The 17499-nt window shown below is 36.0% G+C and overlaps 1 protein-coding gene across 3 annotated transcripts in view; it reads left to right on the forward strand.

Annotated features, from left to right (window-relative positions):
* Positions 1-17268, forward strand: part of CYTH3 (cytohesin 3) — a 21832-nt gene extending 4564 nt beyond the window's left edge. The window contains exons 4-13 of one of the 3 annotated variants that reach the window (XM_010178310.1): positions 915-1033; positions 4093-4173; positions 6210-6322; positions 7851-7999; positions 8826-8937; positions 9496-9498; positions 16078-16154; positions 16236-16307; positions 16409-16563; positions 17196-17268. In XM_010178310.1, coding sequence (XP_010176612.1) covers positions 915-1033; positions 4093-4173; positions 6210-6322; positions 7851-7999; positions 8826-8937; positions 9496-9498; positions 16078-16154; positions 16236-16307; positions 16409-16563; positions 17196-17268 — 954 coding nt within the window. Of the gene's footprint in view, positions 1-914; positions 1034-4092; positions 4174-6209; positions 6323-7850; positions 8000-8825; positions 8938-9495; positions 9499-16077; positions 16155-16235; positions 16308-16408; positions 16591-17195 lie in introns of those variants that run through there. The other 2 variants (XM_010178311.1, XM_029087546.1) reach the window with 2 other exon arrangements.
* Positions 17269-17499: the final 231 nt, after the last annotated feature.

The following is a 17499-nucleotide window of genomic DNA, read 5'->3' on the forward strand; positions in this document are numbered from 1 at the left end:
AGGGAAAAAGAGAGTGCTATCTCTTCATAGCCTGTTGAGTGTTGGAATAACATCCCTTCCATCCTTTACGTCATCTTTGTATAACTCTTTAAGTCTCCTTTCTTTACCGCTTTGCAGAAAGTTCTCTGGGCATCCCTAGAGTGTGCCAGTTATAGGGCCAGTAATTTATGGAGGCATAGGATCTTGGAGGAGGCAGGGGCTTGATCAAGTACCCACTGAGGGACAGGGTAAGACTCCTCCTGGCTTGGATAGAAGCTCCGTGGTAGTAGCTTGACTGGTTCGTGAACAGTCCTTTGTGAATAGTCTAGTTCAAGTCCTTTGTGAATAGTTTAGTTCCAGCACGACCAGAAGTCACTGATAATCCCAGTGTCAGCATAAACTCTTTCAAACCAGTTTCAGTATTTTCAGCTGTGACTTCTACTGCAAGTAGTGGCTCAATGTATTGGGTTGCAGTTTGTAGATTAAAACAGATGCTTTATTTTGTGTCATGGTGTTAATTAAGTTATTCCTATGTACCTCTTCATGATTTTACAGATTATGTCTCTGCAGACATTTATGTGATATGGTAAAGAGACCAATTTACACATTAACCCCAAAGAGCAACATGGAATCATTATTCAATTAATATTTGATATTTCTATTGTTGAAGGATTCAAACTGCCACCTAATGCTTCTAGCCTTAAAACTGTGTTCTCATTTTAATCTTTAAAACAGTACTAAATATTGCTTATCTAACTGCAGAACATTTGTTTACCATTTCATTAAAAAAGAAAACCTGTAGGCTAATGTAATTCTTAATGTGCTATGTATATGTCTGTGTCAGTATATTAATACTAAATATTTGAGCGGTGTTTACATAAATGCTTGTGGAAGAAAATATAACATTCTTTTTCCTCTGGAATTGCTCTTCCTAGGGAATACAATTTCTGATAGAAAATGACCTCCTGCAGAACACTGCAGAAGACATTGCACAGTTCCTTTATAAAGGAGAAGGATTAAATAAAACAGTAATTGGAGATTACCTCGGTGAAAGGTAAAATAAAAATATTGAAATTTTGTTCTTGAGCACAAAGCATACTTGTGGGTTTTGGTAGTTACCTTCCCCTTCACACGCTGCATGAGGGAGTTACTCTATTACTCTGAGATCTATAAAAGCCACAGCAGGAAGTAAAACTGCTATGGTATTGTGATAGGCTTTTTTCTCTTAGGTGGTTGTTCTTTTTAAATTGGGGAACATCATGGAATGATGCTTAATTCATTGTAACTTACTATTTTGAAAAAATGCTCTTGAATTTGGCTGTAGAGCAGAACTTAATACCATAAGCTTTTGGAATGTCTGAGAGTTGTATTGCAACAGTTCTGGTAACTCTTGATACTGTGCCCAGGCAAGGAATGATTTACAATCACTAATAATTGGATAGTGAAGAAATTGCTTATTAAAATGGGTAGGTTTTAGTTTTGTCTTCTTCCCTGCACACAGACTTCCCCTTAGTTAAGTAGGCATCTCAAAGGGCAGCCACGCTGTACCTTTATCAGTCCTAGTACAATAAACATGCAGCATGCATATTTATACATACTGTTGCAAAACACAATCAAAATGAAAATTGCTCCCATTACTGTGCAACCCAGGAAATGATTTTGAAAAAGGAAGCGGAAAGAGACAGAATTTAAGAGTGGGTTGTAGTATCTATTGTAGTATGTATATCTACGTGCTTGCACATGTTTTGGTTCAGATGCCGTTATGGAGGTTTAAAAGTTGACTCATTTATGATATAGTCTTGTAGTGATATGTTCTGGCAGATCATTTTCAAGGCACTCATAATCTCTTTACAGCATCAATAGCTTAGTTTGTGCTCAGCAATTTCCTCCTGACTTTAATAGGTTTAATGAAAGTTTTCACTGTAACTTGTATATTTTTAAAATAGTCCTTAGCTATGAAGTTTCTCTACAGTATATGTAGACATTTCAACAATTTTTGTATGACAGCATTATATTGTTTCTCTTGCATATTTGGGCAATCAATATTATAAAATCACTTAAGAGTTAATGTCCATAATTGCAGAACTGTAACAAAGCTTGTATAAAGCAGTCTGTTCATTTTTTGAGAGCTGCATTCTACCTCAGTATTGTCTTCTGAAATACTTCCAGTTTTTCTAGCCCTATTCCCAGAACCCCTGTGCTCATGTAGAAAGGTCTTACCAATATGTCCAGGCCCCCTGGAATCATCAGTAATATTAATGTAACTATTCATGGGTTCACATTTAAAATTAAAAAAATTATTGCTTACTCTTCTGCATCCCTGGCATGGATGCTGCTGGGCAGCACTGTGATCTAATCTGAAAACACAGGGCAATCTTTGATCAGGAAATTTTGTATAAATCTATCATCTGGATAATAAAATTGTAGGAGAAGTGAAAAAAATCAACATACTGTTCCTATTTTGCCCCAAGACAGAAGCAACCTATCCATTTTAAGGAGCAGTTGAAATAAAAAAGAAATTTAAAATTATTTTTTGCTTTAAAGTGAGCTTTTATTTAAGTTATCCAAGAGATTAAGGTATTAAAGAGATATATTTTAAATTATTGACTTTATAGTGTTACATCACTGAGCAAACTGAAAAAAGTAAATGGCAAAATGGAATGAGATAATAAAATAAGTAAGGGATTAATTGCATTCTATAAAAGATTTAAGATTTCTTTATATGTGGGTAAGTCTTTATTTATTTTTAAGTGGCTTCCTAGACCTTTCGTGATATTTGGCTTGTGTCTTTGGAGCTGTACCCAGCACAAGTATCACTGTTAATCCAGTTCACATTAAAACCTCGAAAAGCAAAAAATAGAGTCTAGGGCTAATATTTGTTCTGAATTACTGCAGCTTTATGTACATATTAGCAAAATCAATGTTTGATTTAGAGCAACAAAGTAGCTCTATTGAGTGCTCTCTTTTATTCTACTATTACGACAGTTTATTTCACTGCACTGAAAAGTAGTCGTGCAGTTCAAGTGTACATTACTAAATTTCATTAGAATTACTTCATTTTGCTTGGTAGAACAGATGCGTTTTTCTGTAAACAATATGGGGATATCTAATGAATGAATAGTTCATTTTAAGGTATTTACTCATGAGCGTTGCAGGTTATTCTGACCATGCAGTTAGTCAGTAATGCAACATAATTCTTGGTGGGTGCACACCTTACTGTTTTCGGGTGGAGGCTGATAGGCAGCATTCTGTCTTGATGATGTATTTAAAGCACACCCTGAGGATTATAAACCTTCACGTTGCTGGCATATGAACTCAGTGATGGCATAGACTAAGTTCTGTCTGCATCCAAATAGTTTTGTGTTCTTTAATGTTTAAATGTTACTTTTGCATTTTAACACCTTTGCATCAACCAAAGCATAATTTGGCTCATAATTTACATAGTGATATAAAAGATAGATGAGAGGAAGCTCATTCAAAACCTATTTTGCTTTTAGTAAACTTTGATTGTAACGATTTTTGAGAATGGTGTAAGAATATACTACGTACTAAGTAGCTCTTAAAAAGCTCTTTTCTTAGGTTCAATCAGTTGAAGCATTTCTGTTTCTCATCGTTGTACTTAAATGAATATACTTCTTTAATATTTTCTGTTCTTAAAGGAAAAAATGAGATAGCCAAACAACACGTGAAAAACAAACTAAGTAAATTATTCTTACATTAACTGTTATTTTAAGAGTTCATGATACAATTTCTGCAGAAGACTTTTTACTGGATAAATTTATCAGATATCATCCCATTTCAAGGCAGGTGCAATAATAATAAATGTGAAGCAAAGAAGGCCAGACCATTTTTGGGTCAGTTAAGTAAGCAGTGCTAAAATCAGTTCAAATGTGCTGGTTCTTGCTAACTTACCTTTTTAATGCCATAAAAAATGGGCAAAATACTAGTGTTATATATTAAAATACCTCTCAAATAAATGTGTAAACAATTTGTGATTATTTGATCAGTGTGATCATTTATTTCCTTGCTTATTTTCAGAAGCAAATAGAGATAACTAATAAGCCTTTTAAGTTCAGAATTCTAATTGTCTCTTTCCATTTTTGTCTTTCGTAGAGATGAATTTAATATTAAAGTTCTTCAGGCTTTTGTTGAACTCCATGAGTTCGCTGATCTCAATCTTGTACAAGCCTTAAGGTGAGTAAATTCTCCCCTCTTTTGACCTGAGCTTCCTTTATCAAATTGCACATTCATATGAGTCACTGTGTTGATTTATTCATCAGAGAGCTGATCTACAGCTCAGCACGATTATACGCGTTACTGTGCAGATTAGCAGAGACAGCTCTGATTTAACCCTTCCAATTGCTTGTGTGTGTGTGCTGCCTTTTCGTTGTTTCAAACAATGAAATACAAACTAAAACATGGCCATAACTCTTTGGTGTGCCTGTCATATGTGGGCATATGAAGATCTGGTTTATATCTTAGCTCAGAGATAGGTAAAGCCCAAACAAACCCATAACCAAAGCAAATAAATATTTTTCTTTGCTGCCATCTTCTTTCTCCTTTCCTTCCGCCTCAACTTGTTGCTCTGGATGGGGCAGGGGCAAATCTCACTGTAATCAGTGATTATGTTCAATTACAGAGGTAAACTTAGAACCAAGTAATTTCCTTCTACTTCCATCAGTTTCCCACTTGTCATTTGAAAGAAAGTGTAGTATCTTAGTATACTTTTTTCCTCGCTGAGTGAACAATTTACTTGATTTCTCTGGGATGCCAGCATATAGTGACCTTGTAAAGTCCCTTCTTGTCTTAGTGGAAATCCATAATAGATCTAGCAACTTAAGTTTATTTAGACAGTTGTACCTGTTTCGTTGCCACAAGTGACTCCCTCCTGACATCACATAAATTGAAATGTCCATGTGATCTTTGTCTCTGGTGCAGCGCCTTGTGATGTGGATCAGAACAGCTTTAGTACGATTGAGTGATGTGGTGATGATAACTTAAGCTGCCTGAGGCTTGAACTAAGGAAGCCTTTTCTCTGGCTGCTGAAACTTGTCTGGGAGCCTTCATATTCCTGTCTTTTTTACCAAATTAATGTTAGGTTTGACTTTATTCTTCCTTAGCAGCTGCTACTATTAAATGTTTGTATTTTGGTAGCTTACAAAATTCGTGATCTGGGTTGGAACCTTGCATGAGGTGAGTAAAAGACAGTATATACAGCTGACAAACTAAAGATGTCCTGCCACACTTCAATATAATGCCCTCAAATGAAAACTGATGAAGACAGGAACAAATGGTTATTATATTGGCACCCAGCATACAGGGAATATTGAGAACTTGTTTTGCATGGCAGAGCATGTAACTTTGCTGGTTTAGATCCTATTTTAGTTTAGATAATTCTTTTTCTAAGAAAGAAAAGAATAAGTGATTAAATTCATTGGAGCTTTTTAGTGCCACAGTGTGCAAAAAGTAAATTTGTCAAGACTTCTGTCCTGTATGCATTCCAGTATACTAATATTTAGAGATATTAAATTATTAATGTAAAAACTCTTATTTCAGCTCATGCTGCTAGACAGGAGCATAGATCTCCTGCATATATTACAAAATTATTTAGGTAATACCACAAGTCTTCATTTTTAGGATCTGGGTTTGATTCTCATAGGGTGAACTTAGGCTAGACAGGCAGCACCTCTCTAAGCACTAGGGATTTTCTTGTTGTTGATGCTATTTTTCAAATGTTTGAAGAGTTCAAGTACAGATGTTAAATGTCTTTGTATTCTTTGCTTCTCTCTCCTACCAGAAATATTTTACGTGTTTACTTTTTACATTGTAAGTAAAGTCTAGCTGAGTGTTTACTGCTTTTAGTAGCCAGGAAACCCAGGGAGGATTGAACCAATTGTTTCCCCTTAGCATTCTCATGGAAAAAATGGGATGCATACAGAAAATTGTTAACTAGTCTGGAAAAAAGAGAATCTCAGAATTTGAACTGCCATATTATCTTGCCTGATAGCATGCAGTGTTGCTGGCTGAATTACTGGGCTAGCCATCTGTGCATGTTGCTTTATAATAGCTCCTGACTTGTGTGTTAAGAGATGGAGAATATATTTCTAGGACATTTTGTAGAGAAATTGCTGATTTTTTTTTGTTTGTTTGTTTGTTTCTGATTGTTAGGAGTATATGCTTAATATATAAATATTGGAATGAGTCTTAACAACTATGTTTCCCTTCTGTAGGCAGTTTCTGTGGAGCTTCAGACTCCCAGGAGAGGCTCAAAAAATTGACCGTATGATGGAAGCTTTTGCTTCACGCTATTGCCTTTGTAACCCAGGAGTCTTCCAGTCTACAGGTTAGTCACAGGAAACAACAGGAGTTCTTGAGTGTATAAGTGCATGTGTGTGTATATATATCTATATATCTATATATATATATGTATAAGTATATTGATCATATATGTTCTTCTGTATCTAATGCAAAGAGACAATGGCCAGTTTGGAAGTTCAGGATAAAATAATATAGGAAATGAGGAATTTCTGAGACCTGAGAAAATGCAACTGTCTAGCTCCAGGAAGCTTATGTTCAGGATGCATTTCCATTTATAAAATTTCAGCATTAATATATATCTAAGCCAATTAAAGTATAAAACACACTTTAGAAATGTCACCAAAGATTTGGGCTAGGAATTGGAAAAGTAAGATTCTCAGGAGCTTAAAGGCAGAAGAGACCAATATGTTGGGTAGTCTTGTCTGTCAGTTATAAGGACTTTATACTTCATTATCTCTGTATCAAGTCCACCTATATGTGGCTATAGTATGTTATCTAGAAAATCATCCATTTTTGTTAATTAGGACTGTTTAATTTATTTTTAGCAGTCTATTCTGCAATAATTTATCTCTGTTAGAAATGCACCTCAGTTTTCCATTGAATTACTTGGTTTCTAATGCCTGAAGTCATAAAAGCTAACAAAACCTTGTGATGCTGCACAGAGTGCCCTAGCATTCTGGCATTGCTATATATATTGTTTAGTTATATACACACATAGCTTGCTGTTGATCACTTAGTGAGAGGAACAGATAGGCTAGGAAAAGGTTAATTTAGAGCAGGTCTGCAACAGCTAGAGAGGAAAATACTTATTGAAAACAAAATGCTGAAGATGCAAACATGTTTTTCCTGTATGTAGCAGAGAGGTTTCCATCCTGCTTTTTCTTACACAGGATCTTGTACTTGAATTCTGGGAAAATTTACTGTAATCATAACCGTGTCAAGAGGCATGATAAGATCTCCTTTGTCAACTTTTGATATTTTTCAGTGATACTAGCCACCTCATGTATGCCAAGAAATTGAGTCAGTGTCATTTTCAGTCTGTTTAAATGCAGTTCAAATACTAATTTGAAGAGACTGTTCTTTCTCTTTGGACAAAGCTTTGGAAGTACTTTGAGTAGGAGTCTGATTGACCAAGTCTATTATAGGATCTGCTAATACTATCTAGGCAAAATCTGTGTGCAGAGAATGTTTTGCCCAACAACACTTCAGTATTTTAACTGAAATGTTAATTTAGGGTGATAGCAATGTTTCCAATGTTTTTTTTTTAAATTATTATTTTAATTTTTGTTTCTCTTTTAATTTAAATTGTTATATTTTTTTCTGTCTTTTTTCATATTTATACTGGCTTTTAATTTAAATTGTTACGTATTTTTTCTTCTTAGGCCTTCTTCATTAGTTTAAAGAAAGGTTTAAGACTGCTTTCATGTATAGTGTTCAGGATTTTTTTGACTACCTGTTTATTTTTCTTTATCAGTCAGGACGAGCTATGTATTCATTTTACAGGTTTGGACCATAACACAGGAAGATAAATTATTTTTCAAATCTTATTTCAGATACATGCTATGTGCTTTCATTTGCGATCATTATGTTAAATACCAGTCTGCACAACCACAATGTAAGAGATAAACCAACAGTAGAGAGGTTTATTTCTATGAATCGTGGAATTAATGAAGGTGGAGACCTTCCAGAAGAATTACTACGGGTAAGTTAGACTGGGTAAGACAGGACATTGCTGTGTGTTTTTAAAAGGAAACTTAGAAGTGTGTACAACAGTTCTCAAGAAAATTTGTCTTGGGAATGTAAGAGGAACATTTTCTAGCATGCATAACCATTTGTGTAGCTGAAAGAAGCATTTTCTGATATTCATAGCTGCTTTGAGCTAGATCTCCTTGTATTCAGTCTTTTGTTGAGGATTCCAGAGAAAACATTCTGTATATCTCTCAGTAGTGTGCTGATGGCAAAATTCTTGTGGAATTTGCTTCTTATGGGGGGGGGGGGAAGAAAAAAAAAAAAAAAAAAAAAAGTAGTATTTCTGGGTAAGTCAGAGAAAACTGGAAAAAATAGTAAAAAAAAAATAGTAAAAATCATTGTTTTGTTATTGCCTCTCATTTCTTTCCATGTGTCTTGTGGAGCCTCTTCCTGCCCCTTCAGATATCGGTGAAAGTACTTAGCGTGATGGTCTAAACCATTTTCTGAAGACCCAGTTTCATTTGGCAACACTGTACTAAGTGAGACCTGAAGCTGAAACTTTTGAAATACTGAATGCTGAAGTTAAAGAAAAAAATGTCTTTGCTAGGAGTGCCTATAAACTCTTTAAAAAAAGAGACACTTGTTTATAGATGAAGTAATTTAAAATCAAACTTAATCAAAATAGTAAACAACAATTGAGAAGGGGTGGTCCAGAATTTTATGAACAGTATTTCCTGTGCTTTTTATCCAAGTAGTCTGAAGCAGTAAGATGTCCTGGTTGCATTTTCTGTTAGACATTTATTAATGAGGTCTTTTTCCTCTTTTTTTTGTTCTTCTAGAATTTATATGAAAGTATTAAGAATGAGCCGTTTAAAATTCCAGAGGATGATGGAAATGATCTAACGCATACATTTTTTAATCCAGATAGAGAAGGTTGGCTGCTGAAATTAGGTTAGTTATAAGGGCAGTTTGGCTGCTATATGTTTGGTTGTTGTTAGCATGTTTGCTGCTTTCATGTCTATCTGCTTTCTTGTGAAGATAATAGGATTAACTTTGTATTTTAAAATGTATGAACCAAAATAAGTAACTCCTTTACATCTGAAGGTTGTTATGTCTTATTTTATGTGTCCAAATTAGCAATCTTTCAAACTTTAGAGTTTTATTTCTGATATATGAGAAATAAAAACTCATCAACAAAAAGGAAACATTGTATGGTATTTACCACATGCTGTGACTCATAAATAACAACTAAATCTCCATAAGGTTGTTTCAGAAAACTGTGTGATATTTCAACTCAGTTTTCTGTGTACAAAAAAAAAAAGGATTTCTCTTCAAATAGTTATTTTTGTATGTCTTTATTTTTCCATATTATTTGTGAGTTTCTCTTGGTTTGGTTTTGCCTATGATTTTTTAATGAGTGGTTTAAATGTGCCTTCTTGTTTTCCTTATGGCCTATGACCTATCACCTTTCTGTTCTGTGACTGGCTGTCTCTGCTTATTCTGCATTAGGAGGTACGTATCTGATTGCTTTCCAGTCCCCTCTTCTTTATTTGCTCATTCTTTTATTTTCTTCCTCCTTTCTCCTGTTTTTTTCTTTTTTTTTTTTTTTTTTAAATCAAAATTATTGTAGCATTTTGCTTTTCACTCAGTGTCACTAACAGTATCATCAGTGGTACTCTGAAAGACTGGCATGTCAGTGTCTAGCTCACGTGTGAGTGTGTTCTGCAAAAGAAGAAAATGTTTACATGTAAAGCAGAAAAATAAAGATGACTATTCAGCATGCTTTTCTTGTGCATTGAAGAATATAACAAGGGAAGAATAATCTCTACTGAGAGAAAACACATCTTACTCTTGTAACGAAGTTCCAGAGTGATTTTGTTACTTGTGCGTCAATTATATTAGATTATCAAAAGATTGATTACATTTGAACTATGCTGTTCTTTTTCTTGCTTATTTTCCTTTTTAAATAACATATTTAGCTTACTTAACAGAATCTTAAATGACCACCAAATTTAGGGTTGCAGAAACCTCTGGTAATTTGCAGTCTCCTGGCACTGCAAGGTGGCCTCATTTACAGACTCTTTAAAAGTTGATGGGATTCACTTTCTCACTTGGGCTTAGGGATTTTTTTTTTCCATATATAAAGGAGACTGATTTTTTTTTTTTTTCAATTAAATAAACTCGTTTTATTTAAAACACCAGTACACACTCCAATAGAGCCAGGTTTTGGCCACTTTAACATATAACTGCTTGTAAAAGTAGAAGGAACTTTGCAGTTGGAGAATGATAACTAAAGTGTGTAAAGGGATATGTGCTGGAGGGAGCACATGGGGGTGAATGTGGTGAAAGTAGAGGCTGGTTAGAGCCAGGAGCCCACTCTACTGATTGCACCTGGAAATTAGTGGTCTGGAAGGAAATAGATGTGAAAAGGAAGCATTTGGAATTAATTCACGTGTTCTCCAATGTCTTATTTTGACCACTGTGCTACAGGTGCTATAGAGCTCTTCATCTTTCTAACTACAAAAAAGCAAAGCTCTTGCTTTTTGACGTGAGGTGGCTCAGATGGCACAGTTTCAAAGATGACTTTGCATCTTTTCTACATTTTGTAGCATGAGGCAATAGCTATCTCAACAGAAAAGGCTTTCAAGATGACATAGATGAAATGTGCTTTCTGGAGAAGAGGTTGGGTATAAGCCTGTGCTGTGCATATTTCTCTTTCTGTTGCCAGTGCTTTCTCGTATAGTTACACGCGTACTGAGAGTGCAAGCAAGAGTGTGAGTATGTGTAGAGGAGTGACAACATCCCTTGTAGAAGAAACTGTCAATAAAAGACATACAAGAGATCTAGTAAAAAAAAAAGTAGAGTAACAAAGAAATTGAAGAAAAGAGGTGACTGGAAGTCAGTGAGAGCTTCCAGGTACTTCTGCACAGTCCATCTCTGGCTCTGGCACAAGGTCAATAAAACAAATTTTTCATTATGTATGATGTAGATGTACACAGAAAACCCAATAGTAAAAGCCTGTGTGAAGCAGAAGGGTGTTGCACATAACACTCCCACGTCATGAGGATTATTTGAATAAAGAACTGAAACATGTCCCAAAGCCTCTGGTGAATCAGCCTGTAAATGTGTGAAGCTGCGGTTCTGTGAAAGAGTGCCTTTTCCCCCTGCCCCCCAGCAAATGCGGACTGGTACAGACAAATAAATTTTGCTACTTTAGATGTATTGACCAGAAATAAACCTGGCAATCTTTTTTTTTTTTTTTCTTTTTTTCCCCTTTTCTGTCTGTCTTTACTCTCCCTTGAATTTTCTGTTTGCTAGGAGGCTTAAACTGTATGATGAGAGTGCTGTTTCAATCCACATTGTTTGCATTTTTACAGTCCTTTTTGTTGGGAAACACTTCTTCTGAAAAGGGTAGGATGTCCTTCAGTTCTGGAAGATACTGATATTAACAGTTTCAGTATTGTTGAAAGGCTAAGGAGACTGTTCCTGCATGAGAGTTTTAAGTGCTCAGTTGTGAAAATACTTCAAAGTTCAAATAGAAGGTTTTCTATAAAACTATGAGTGTGACTCAAGACAACTCACAAACCCTGAGTCTATCAAGAGAGTATTTGGTATTTCTTATAGTTAACTCTTCCCATTTATCTACTTGTGCCCCTCTTTTTAGTATTGCAGCTCACTGCATTGATTATCCTCTGGGCAGGAGGTAGATATCGTGAAAGCACCCTAGCTCTCTGGATTGGCATTGGGTTTTAGAAAGCTGGGAGGGTGCAAAATGCTTTTGGAGAGTTTGCTGCTCTGGATTGCTCAGAAGTGACTTTGTGTGAGTCTGAGTGCCAAACCTGGCAGCCAGACAGCAATTCTGGTTTTGTCTATCTAGACTCAGCTGGTGCCTTTAGATAGACATCTTTAGCTTGGTAAATGGAAATTATCATTCAGTTCTACATCGTTTGAAGCATGATGTAATGAAAGTGAATGCCACAAGTAAAAAACTGAAAGCTGCTAAGTGCTAATGAACGCTCACTTAGAGCAGCTTGAGACATTATGAACTTTTAGATGTTTCTGTGTCATAAGTTGCGTTTGACACCATGACATTTTCTGCCATCTACTTTAAGATATTTTGGAATTGTTGTCTGTGCTCTCTGTCCTAATGCCCCAGTTACAGTCATTTTGCACAGGGAGGCATTTCCTTGCCTAAAACAGCTTCTCTTGGCAAATGGTTTGCATAGTACTTTTTTTCTAGTTAGAGGGAAGCAGTGACATTATTCCACCAAACTGGAGAGGAAATGATTCAAGCCAGACCATGTTAATTTTTTCTGCCAGTCAAGCAGTTACTTGAAAGCTTGGAGATTGTCCAAAAGCCTTGCATCTGGGCCCGTCCCACCAGTGGTGCTTATTCCAGTGCATCTGTCCTTGAGAGGATGTCATTTCTCTTCCCTAATCTGGGCTAAGAGAATAGCGGTGGTTGATCAGGAAACTGGTGCCTTCCGGTACCTACACGGCTCTCCTGGAAGCTGATCCTCTTCTAGGTTGAGGTAGTTAATGTTGCAGTCAAGGGAAATTTCTTATTCAGAGAAACCCAAACTTTGATCCAATCATGTGTATAACTGTACAGTTTCTGAGTCCGTCCCACCTAGTGGTATCAAAATGAACTCAAAAGGAAAAGCATTTGTGCTATGTGCATCATTCTCTTTCCCCTCTAAAACTTAATATAAATGTGCTGAAGATTTGGGTAGAATTCCCTAATTTCAGACACATTGCTGCCTTTAGTCTTAAGGCTTTTTTTTTTTTTTTTTAAGTAATGTTTTCTAAGTCATTGCCAGTTTCCCTTTAGTATAGGTGGTTTATTATTTTACTTCGTTCTCTAGTTTGTACTTTACCCAGAGCTGAAAAAAAATAATGTTATATTGGGTCACATAGGTGAAGAAGGTTTCTGTTCCTCTTTCTGTACGTTTTGCCTTGTTGTGGCCTTTTCTTGTAATTTCCTTAGAATTCCACCTACAAGATGGAGATGTCTTTGAGATGTCTTTGTTTTTTAGTTAATCAGATTATACCTCACTTATACCTCTCAATTTCTGTAAATGTTTATGGATTCATACTCTGATTTTCTTGATTCTTTTCTGCGAACTTAATTCCTTCCAATTTAAATCTTTAAAAGGCTGGAAGCGGCAGTAAGATACAAAGTGTGGTACTAAACCCTTTGTTGTTGTTTTCTGAGCCTACAGCAATCTCAGCCAAGGAAAAGAATGTTTTGTTATCTCGAGTTCTTACCCATTAACCTTGCATGCAGTGTTTACGGGCCACAAAGCTTTATCAACCAGCTTCTTGGGTTTTAGCCTGTTGTAAAGGCATATTAAATGCATGTTAGATGGTGACCCCTGCGAACTTGATGAGTACAGATAAGATTGCCTCTCAAGCTTTATTAGAGTTTTTCTGCTGTTGACAGCTGCAACTAAGTAATGAGGTGGAGAGACAGAGATTCATATGTGAGAATAGTTCCTTATCCTTCCTTCCTACTTTTTTTCTGCAAGAGAAGAGTAACTCGTGGCTTGGTGGAGCAGGGACTTAGGATCTATTTTCGTGACTCAAGCGAGTGCTGTAATCCAGTGAGCTCTGGCTGTTTTGGGCAGAAGGGAGCAGTAGGAGGAATGTTGTTGGAAATATTTAATTGCCTTTCGGGCTTCAACATCAGTACTGTCCTGGAGCTGGGAAATGTTTCATGACAAAAGCTTCATCAAAATTGCAGCATGATTACAAAAGGTTTCGGGTTTGAGCACTTTGGCTTTTCCAAGAGAGAGGATGTTGTCAGGTAAAATTTCAGCAAACTCAACTGTCATTTACTGCTCGGCACTTCATGATGTTCTTAGAGGTATGTGGTTTAAGTCAGTTGTTTCTGCCTTAAATTATAAGCAGGTCTTCTTTTAAATACGTGGTTATTACCTTATTTTTTATTGTGTTTTGACATGATATCACAGCTTATGAGAAACACTTTTGTTCAGTTTAAGCTGCCTCAGTGATAGTAACCTATATGCCTGTTTGTTTCATCCTCTCTTCTGCTGATTTGTTTTTCTACAAGAACTGGGCAAGCCATGACATTTAATGCTAGCTGGTGTTACCTGTTAGCCTGAAAAACGTGGTGACATTGTTGTGCTGTTAAAAGGTTAAATGATGTTAACCTGTGAGCCTCAGAGAGCAGAATGTGACTTAGTCACAGCAATGAACATTGGGTTATGTGAAAAAATGTCATGTTATGGTGACAGCAAGGACTGCCCTGGCAGGCATTTTGACTCAGCTGGAAGTTATTAATTGATCTGGAAGTAAGCCAAGCTAAAGTTCATCGGCTTTCCATTCCTACCCCAAATACTTCTCAATACGTGAACCAGCTCCCAGTCAAGGTGATGGCATTACGTGCCAGTTTGAATCTTTCTGCAATGCTTTAAATAAAGATCTGTCACAGTGGTTGTGCTAAATGCCACCAGTTCTTCCCCTCACTGTCTCCAGTTCACTCAGCCATTCATTCTGTCACGGCTTCTGCATCTTGCACTATTTTGCCTTCTCTTATTTCACCGCACCTGCTTGCAGATTGAATTTTTCTTAAGATACGTGTGTGTGTGTGTGTGTGCAGTGGAAACATAAAGTTTATTGAGTACATTGAATATTGCAGTGTGTTAGCGCTGGGTTATCGTGTAGGTCGTGAAACCAAGCAAAAGGAAGGTATGACATGCAACATACTTGGTCTGCAAAGCAAACACGTAGTAGGATGGTATCAAGAAATTACATTATATTCCTAGAATTGTTCTTTGATATGATTTGGATTTCTATATTAAACAAAAACCCAACTATCTCAAGGAGAACAAAAAGATTAAAAATTTGTGCTTATGTCTTAGCTTTGGTTATATGACTTGGATTAAATTGAGGGTCTTATATGTATTAATGGTACTCTTTTATGCACATGTGTTCAGTATCAGGATCAACTATTTTGAAATGTTGGGTTAATGAGATTAAATCACTCCTGAATGGATGATGCACAGGTGGTGACATAGTCCTGAAGTCAGATAACTGTGGTGGAACCAAGCCTGTGTATTAATAACGTGTGAATGCTTTATCTACAATTGTCTTTCCTGGAAATTAGTTTTTAAAATAATGTACTTGTGGAATGCTAGACATGTTCTGAAGTAGCCAGCTGCAGAAAACCAGCTGGAAGGGCTGAGACAATAATGTGTGTTTCTAAAAGGAACTGTTCCCTACAGTGTAACATTAGCAGATGTAAGAAAGAGGAATTCTGTGGTTGCTGTTTTCTAAACTGTTAATGCAGGAATATGGGCATTTTTGGAGCAGTAGCTGTTTCTTCTGTCAGGTGTACTCAATGATACATTAACCCATAAAGAGAACATGTTTTTAAGATACTAAATGATGAAAAATGACTAAAAATTATTTTGGCATAGGATTTGCTGCTTATTCATGGCACATTGTATTTGTTCTGCTAATAATGTTTATTAGCATCTTAGGTACCTGATGTTAAATTTGAAAGTAGAGATAAGTTCTTAGTCACATGTATGCCTGTGAGTGGAATGAAAGGAAGTTGATGAAATGCCCTTAATTTTATTGATGGGACTCTTCCCTTGTATAAGACAGGCTGTAGAGAGGATTGGTCCTGTTGCTGCAACCCAGTTACTGGTTTTGCTGGTGACTGGCCTCCCTTTGTCCTAGCAGCACTGATTGCATTTCTGAGGGCTGTATAGTATTAATATTTTTGATGCAGTAAACAACTGGTGCCATGGTCAGAGGGAGCAGGTCTGACTGCTAAACTACTGCGTTCATTCTTTGTAAGAGAGGAGACATTTGCAACTTCAGAGCATACAGGTTTTGTGGCTGGTCAGCACATCATAGTTAATGCTGTCTCAGGAGTTTGATCTTAGTACAACAGTTAAAGTTAACATGTTCCTTTAACCTCAGCTCATCTGTGCCTGATCCATTATGATTAAGTAACTAAGCCGTATTTTGAAAAACAAGCAAAACTGAATTACTTTCTTGTGCAGTGTAGAAGCCTTGACAGCAATACCCATTTAATTTAGCCATACCCTTTGATTGTAGGGGGAAGAGTAAAAACGTGGAAACGGAGATGGTTTATTCTGACTGATAATTGCCTGTATTACTTCGAATACACAACAGTGAGTATATATTACAGTGAACTTAATTTGTAAACAAGATATTTAAGTGGCTAACAATGTGATGTTTTCCTCATTTTTTAGGACAAAGAACCTAGAGGAATTATTCCATTAGAAAATCTTAGTATTAGAGAAGTTGAAGATCCTAGAAAACCGGTAAGATATTTTCATAAAATAAAAAAAATAAAGATAAGTAAACCCTATGGAACTTAGTTTTGTTTTGGTTTTAAATTTATTTCTTCATTTCTACCCTCCAGAACTGCTTTGAGCTCTATAACCCCAGTCATAAAGGCCAAGTAATTAAAGCATGTAAAACGGAAGCTGATGGTAGAGTGGTGGAAGGCAACCATGTGGTGTATAGAATATCTGCTCCCACCCCAGAAGAAAAGGAAGAGTGGATTAAATCTATCAAGTGAGTTTCAAGTCTTAAATGTCTTTCAGAAATTAAGTGTAAGCTCTTTTTGGAGTAAGATGCTAAGAGAATCTGTATTCTAACTTGTTTGAAGAATTCTGGTGTGGCAATGTCAACCTCCACAAGCTACATGGCTCTGATGGATCAAGATACAAGTCTCCTGTTACTGTCTGGTCCTAAGGACATAGTGCTACTAACTCAAATGAGGAAAATGTAGATTTTTTTAAATTTTTTTATTTTTTTTAAGTAAATGTAAAGCCTTGTGTGAATCGTCTTTAACCCTAATTTTATTAGATTCTTACTTCACCTCATATTAACTTTAGTAACATGTATCTTGAGCATATTCACAGTGCAGATTTAAACTTTCACAGCTTGACTTAATCTTGTAAGGTTTATAAACCAGACCCACGCTTAAATAAATAAATAATGGTCAAGATGAAGGTATGAACTCTTAACAAATCACAGCTGAATAACATTTTTTCTAAAGAAATATTTGTAGTACTTACAAGTCAACCGTCCGTTATCTTATTAAGAGTATAGAGTCATCCACAGGAAAGACAGAACAAAATAGTTTTAGTTTTCAAAAAGAGATATTTGTTAACCAAACTGATTATTCCTTTTTTTTCTTCTAGAGCAAGTATCAGCAGGGATCCCTTTTATGATATGCTGGCAACAAGGAAACGAAGAATTGCAAATAAGAAATAAAACATGATCAGCAACTTGTATACCTGCATCAACCTATAAATGAGCATACAGTTGAGTGCTAATGTAAAAATTGAACAAACTAAATGAAAACAATAACTGTAAATTTTATATATGCACACTTTACTATGACAGAAAAACTTGGCAAGACCTTTCAGGGTAAACAGATATTGACATATAGTTTGAAGTAAGCTTCAAATCCCAGAGAAAGATTATATTGGAACTTCATTCAGC

The sequence above is a fragment of the Antrostomus carolinensis genome, unplaced genomic scaffold (assembly GCF_000700745.2).
Source record: "Antrostomus carolinensis isolate BGI_N321 unplaced genomic scaffold, ASM70074v2 scaffold18561, whole genome shotgun sequence".
Taxonomy (NCBI): domain Eukaryota; kingdom Metazoa; phylum Chordata; class Aves; order Caprimulgiformes; family Caprimulgidae; genus Antrostomus; species Antrostomus carolinensis.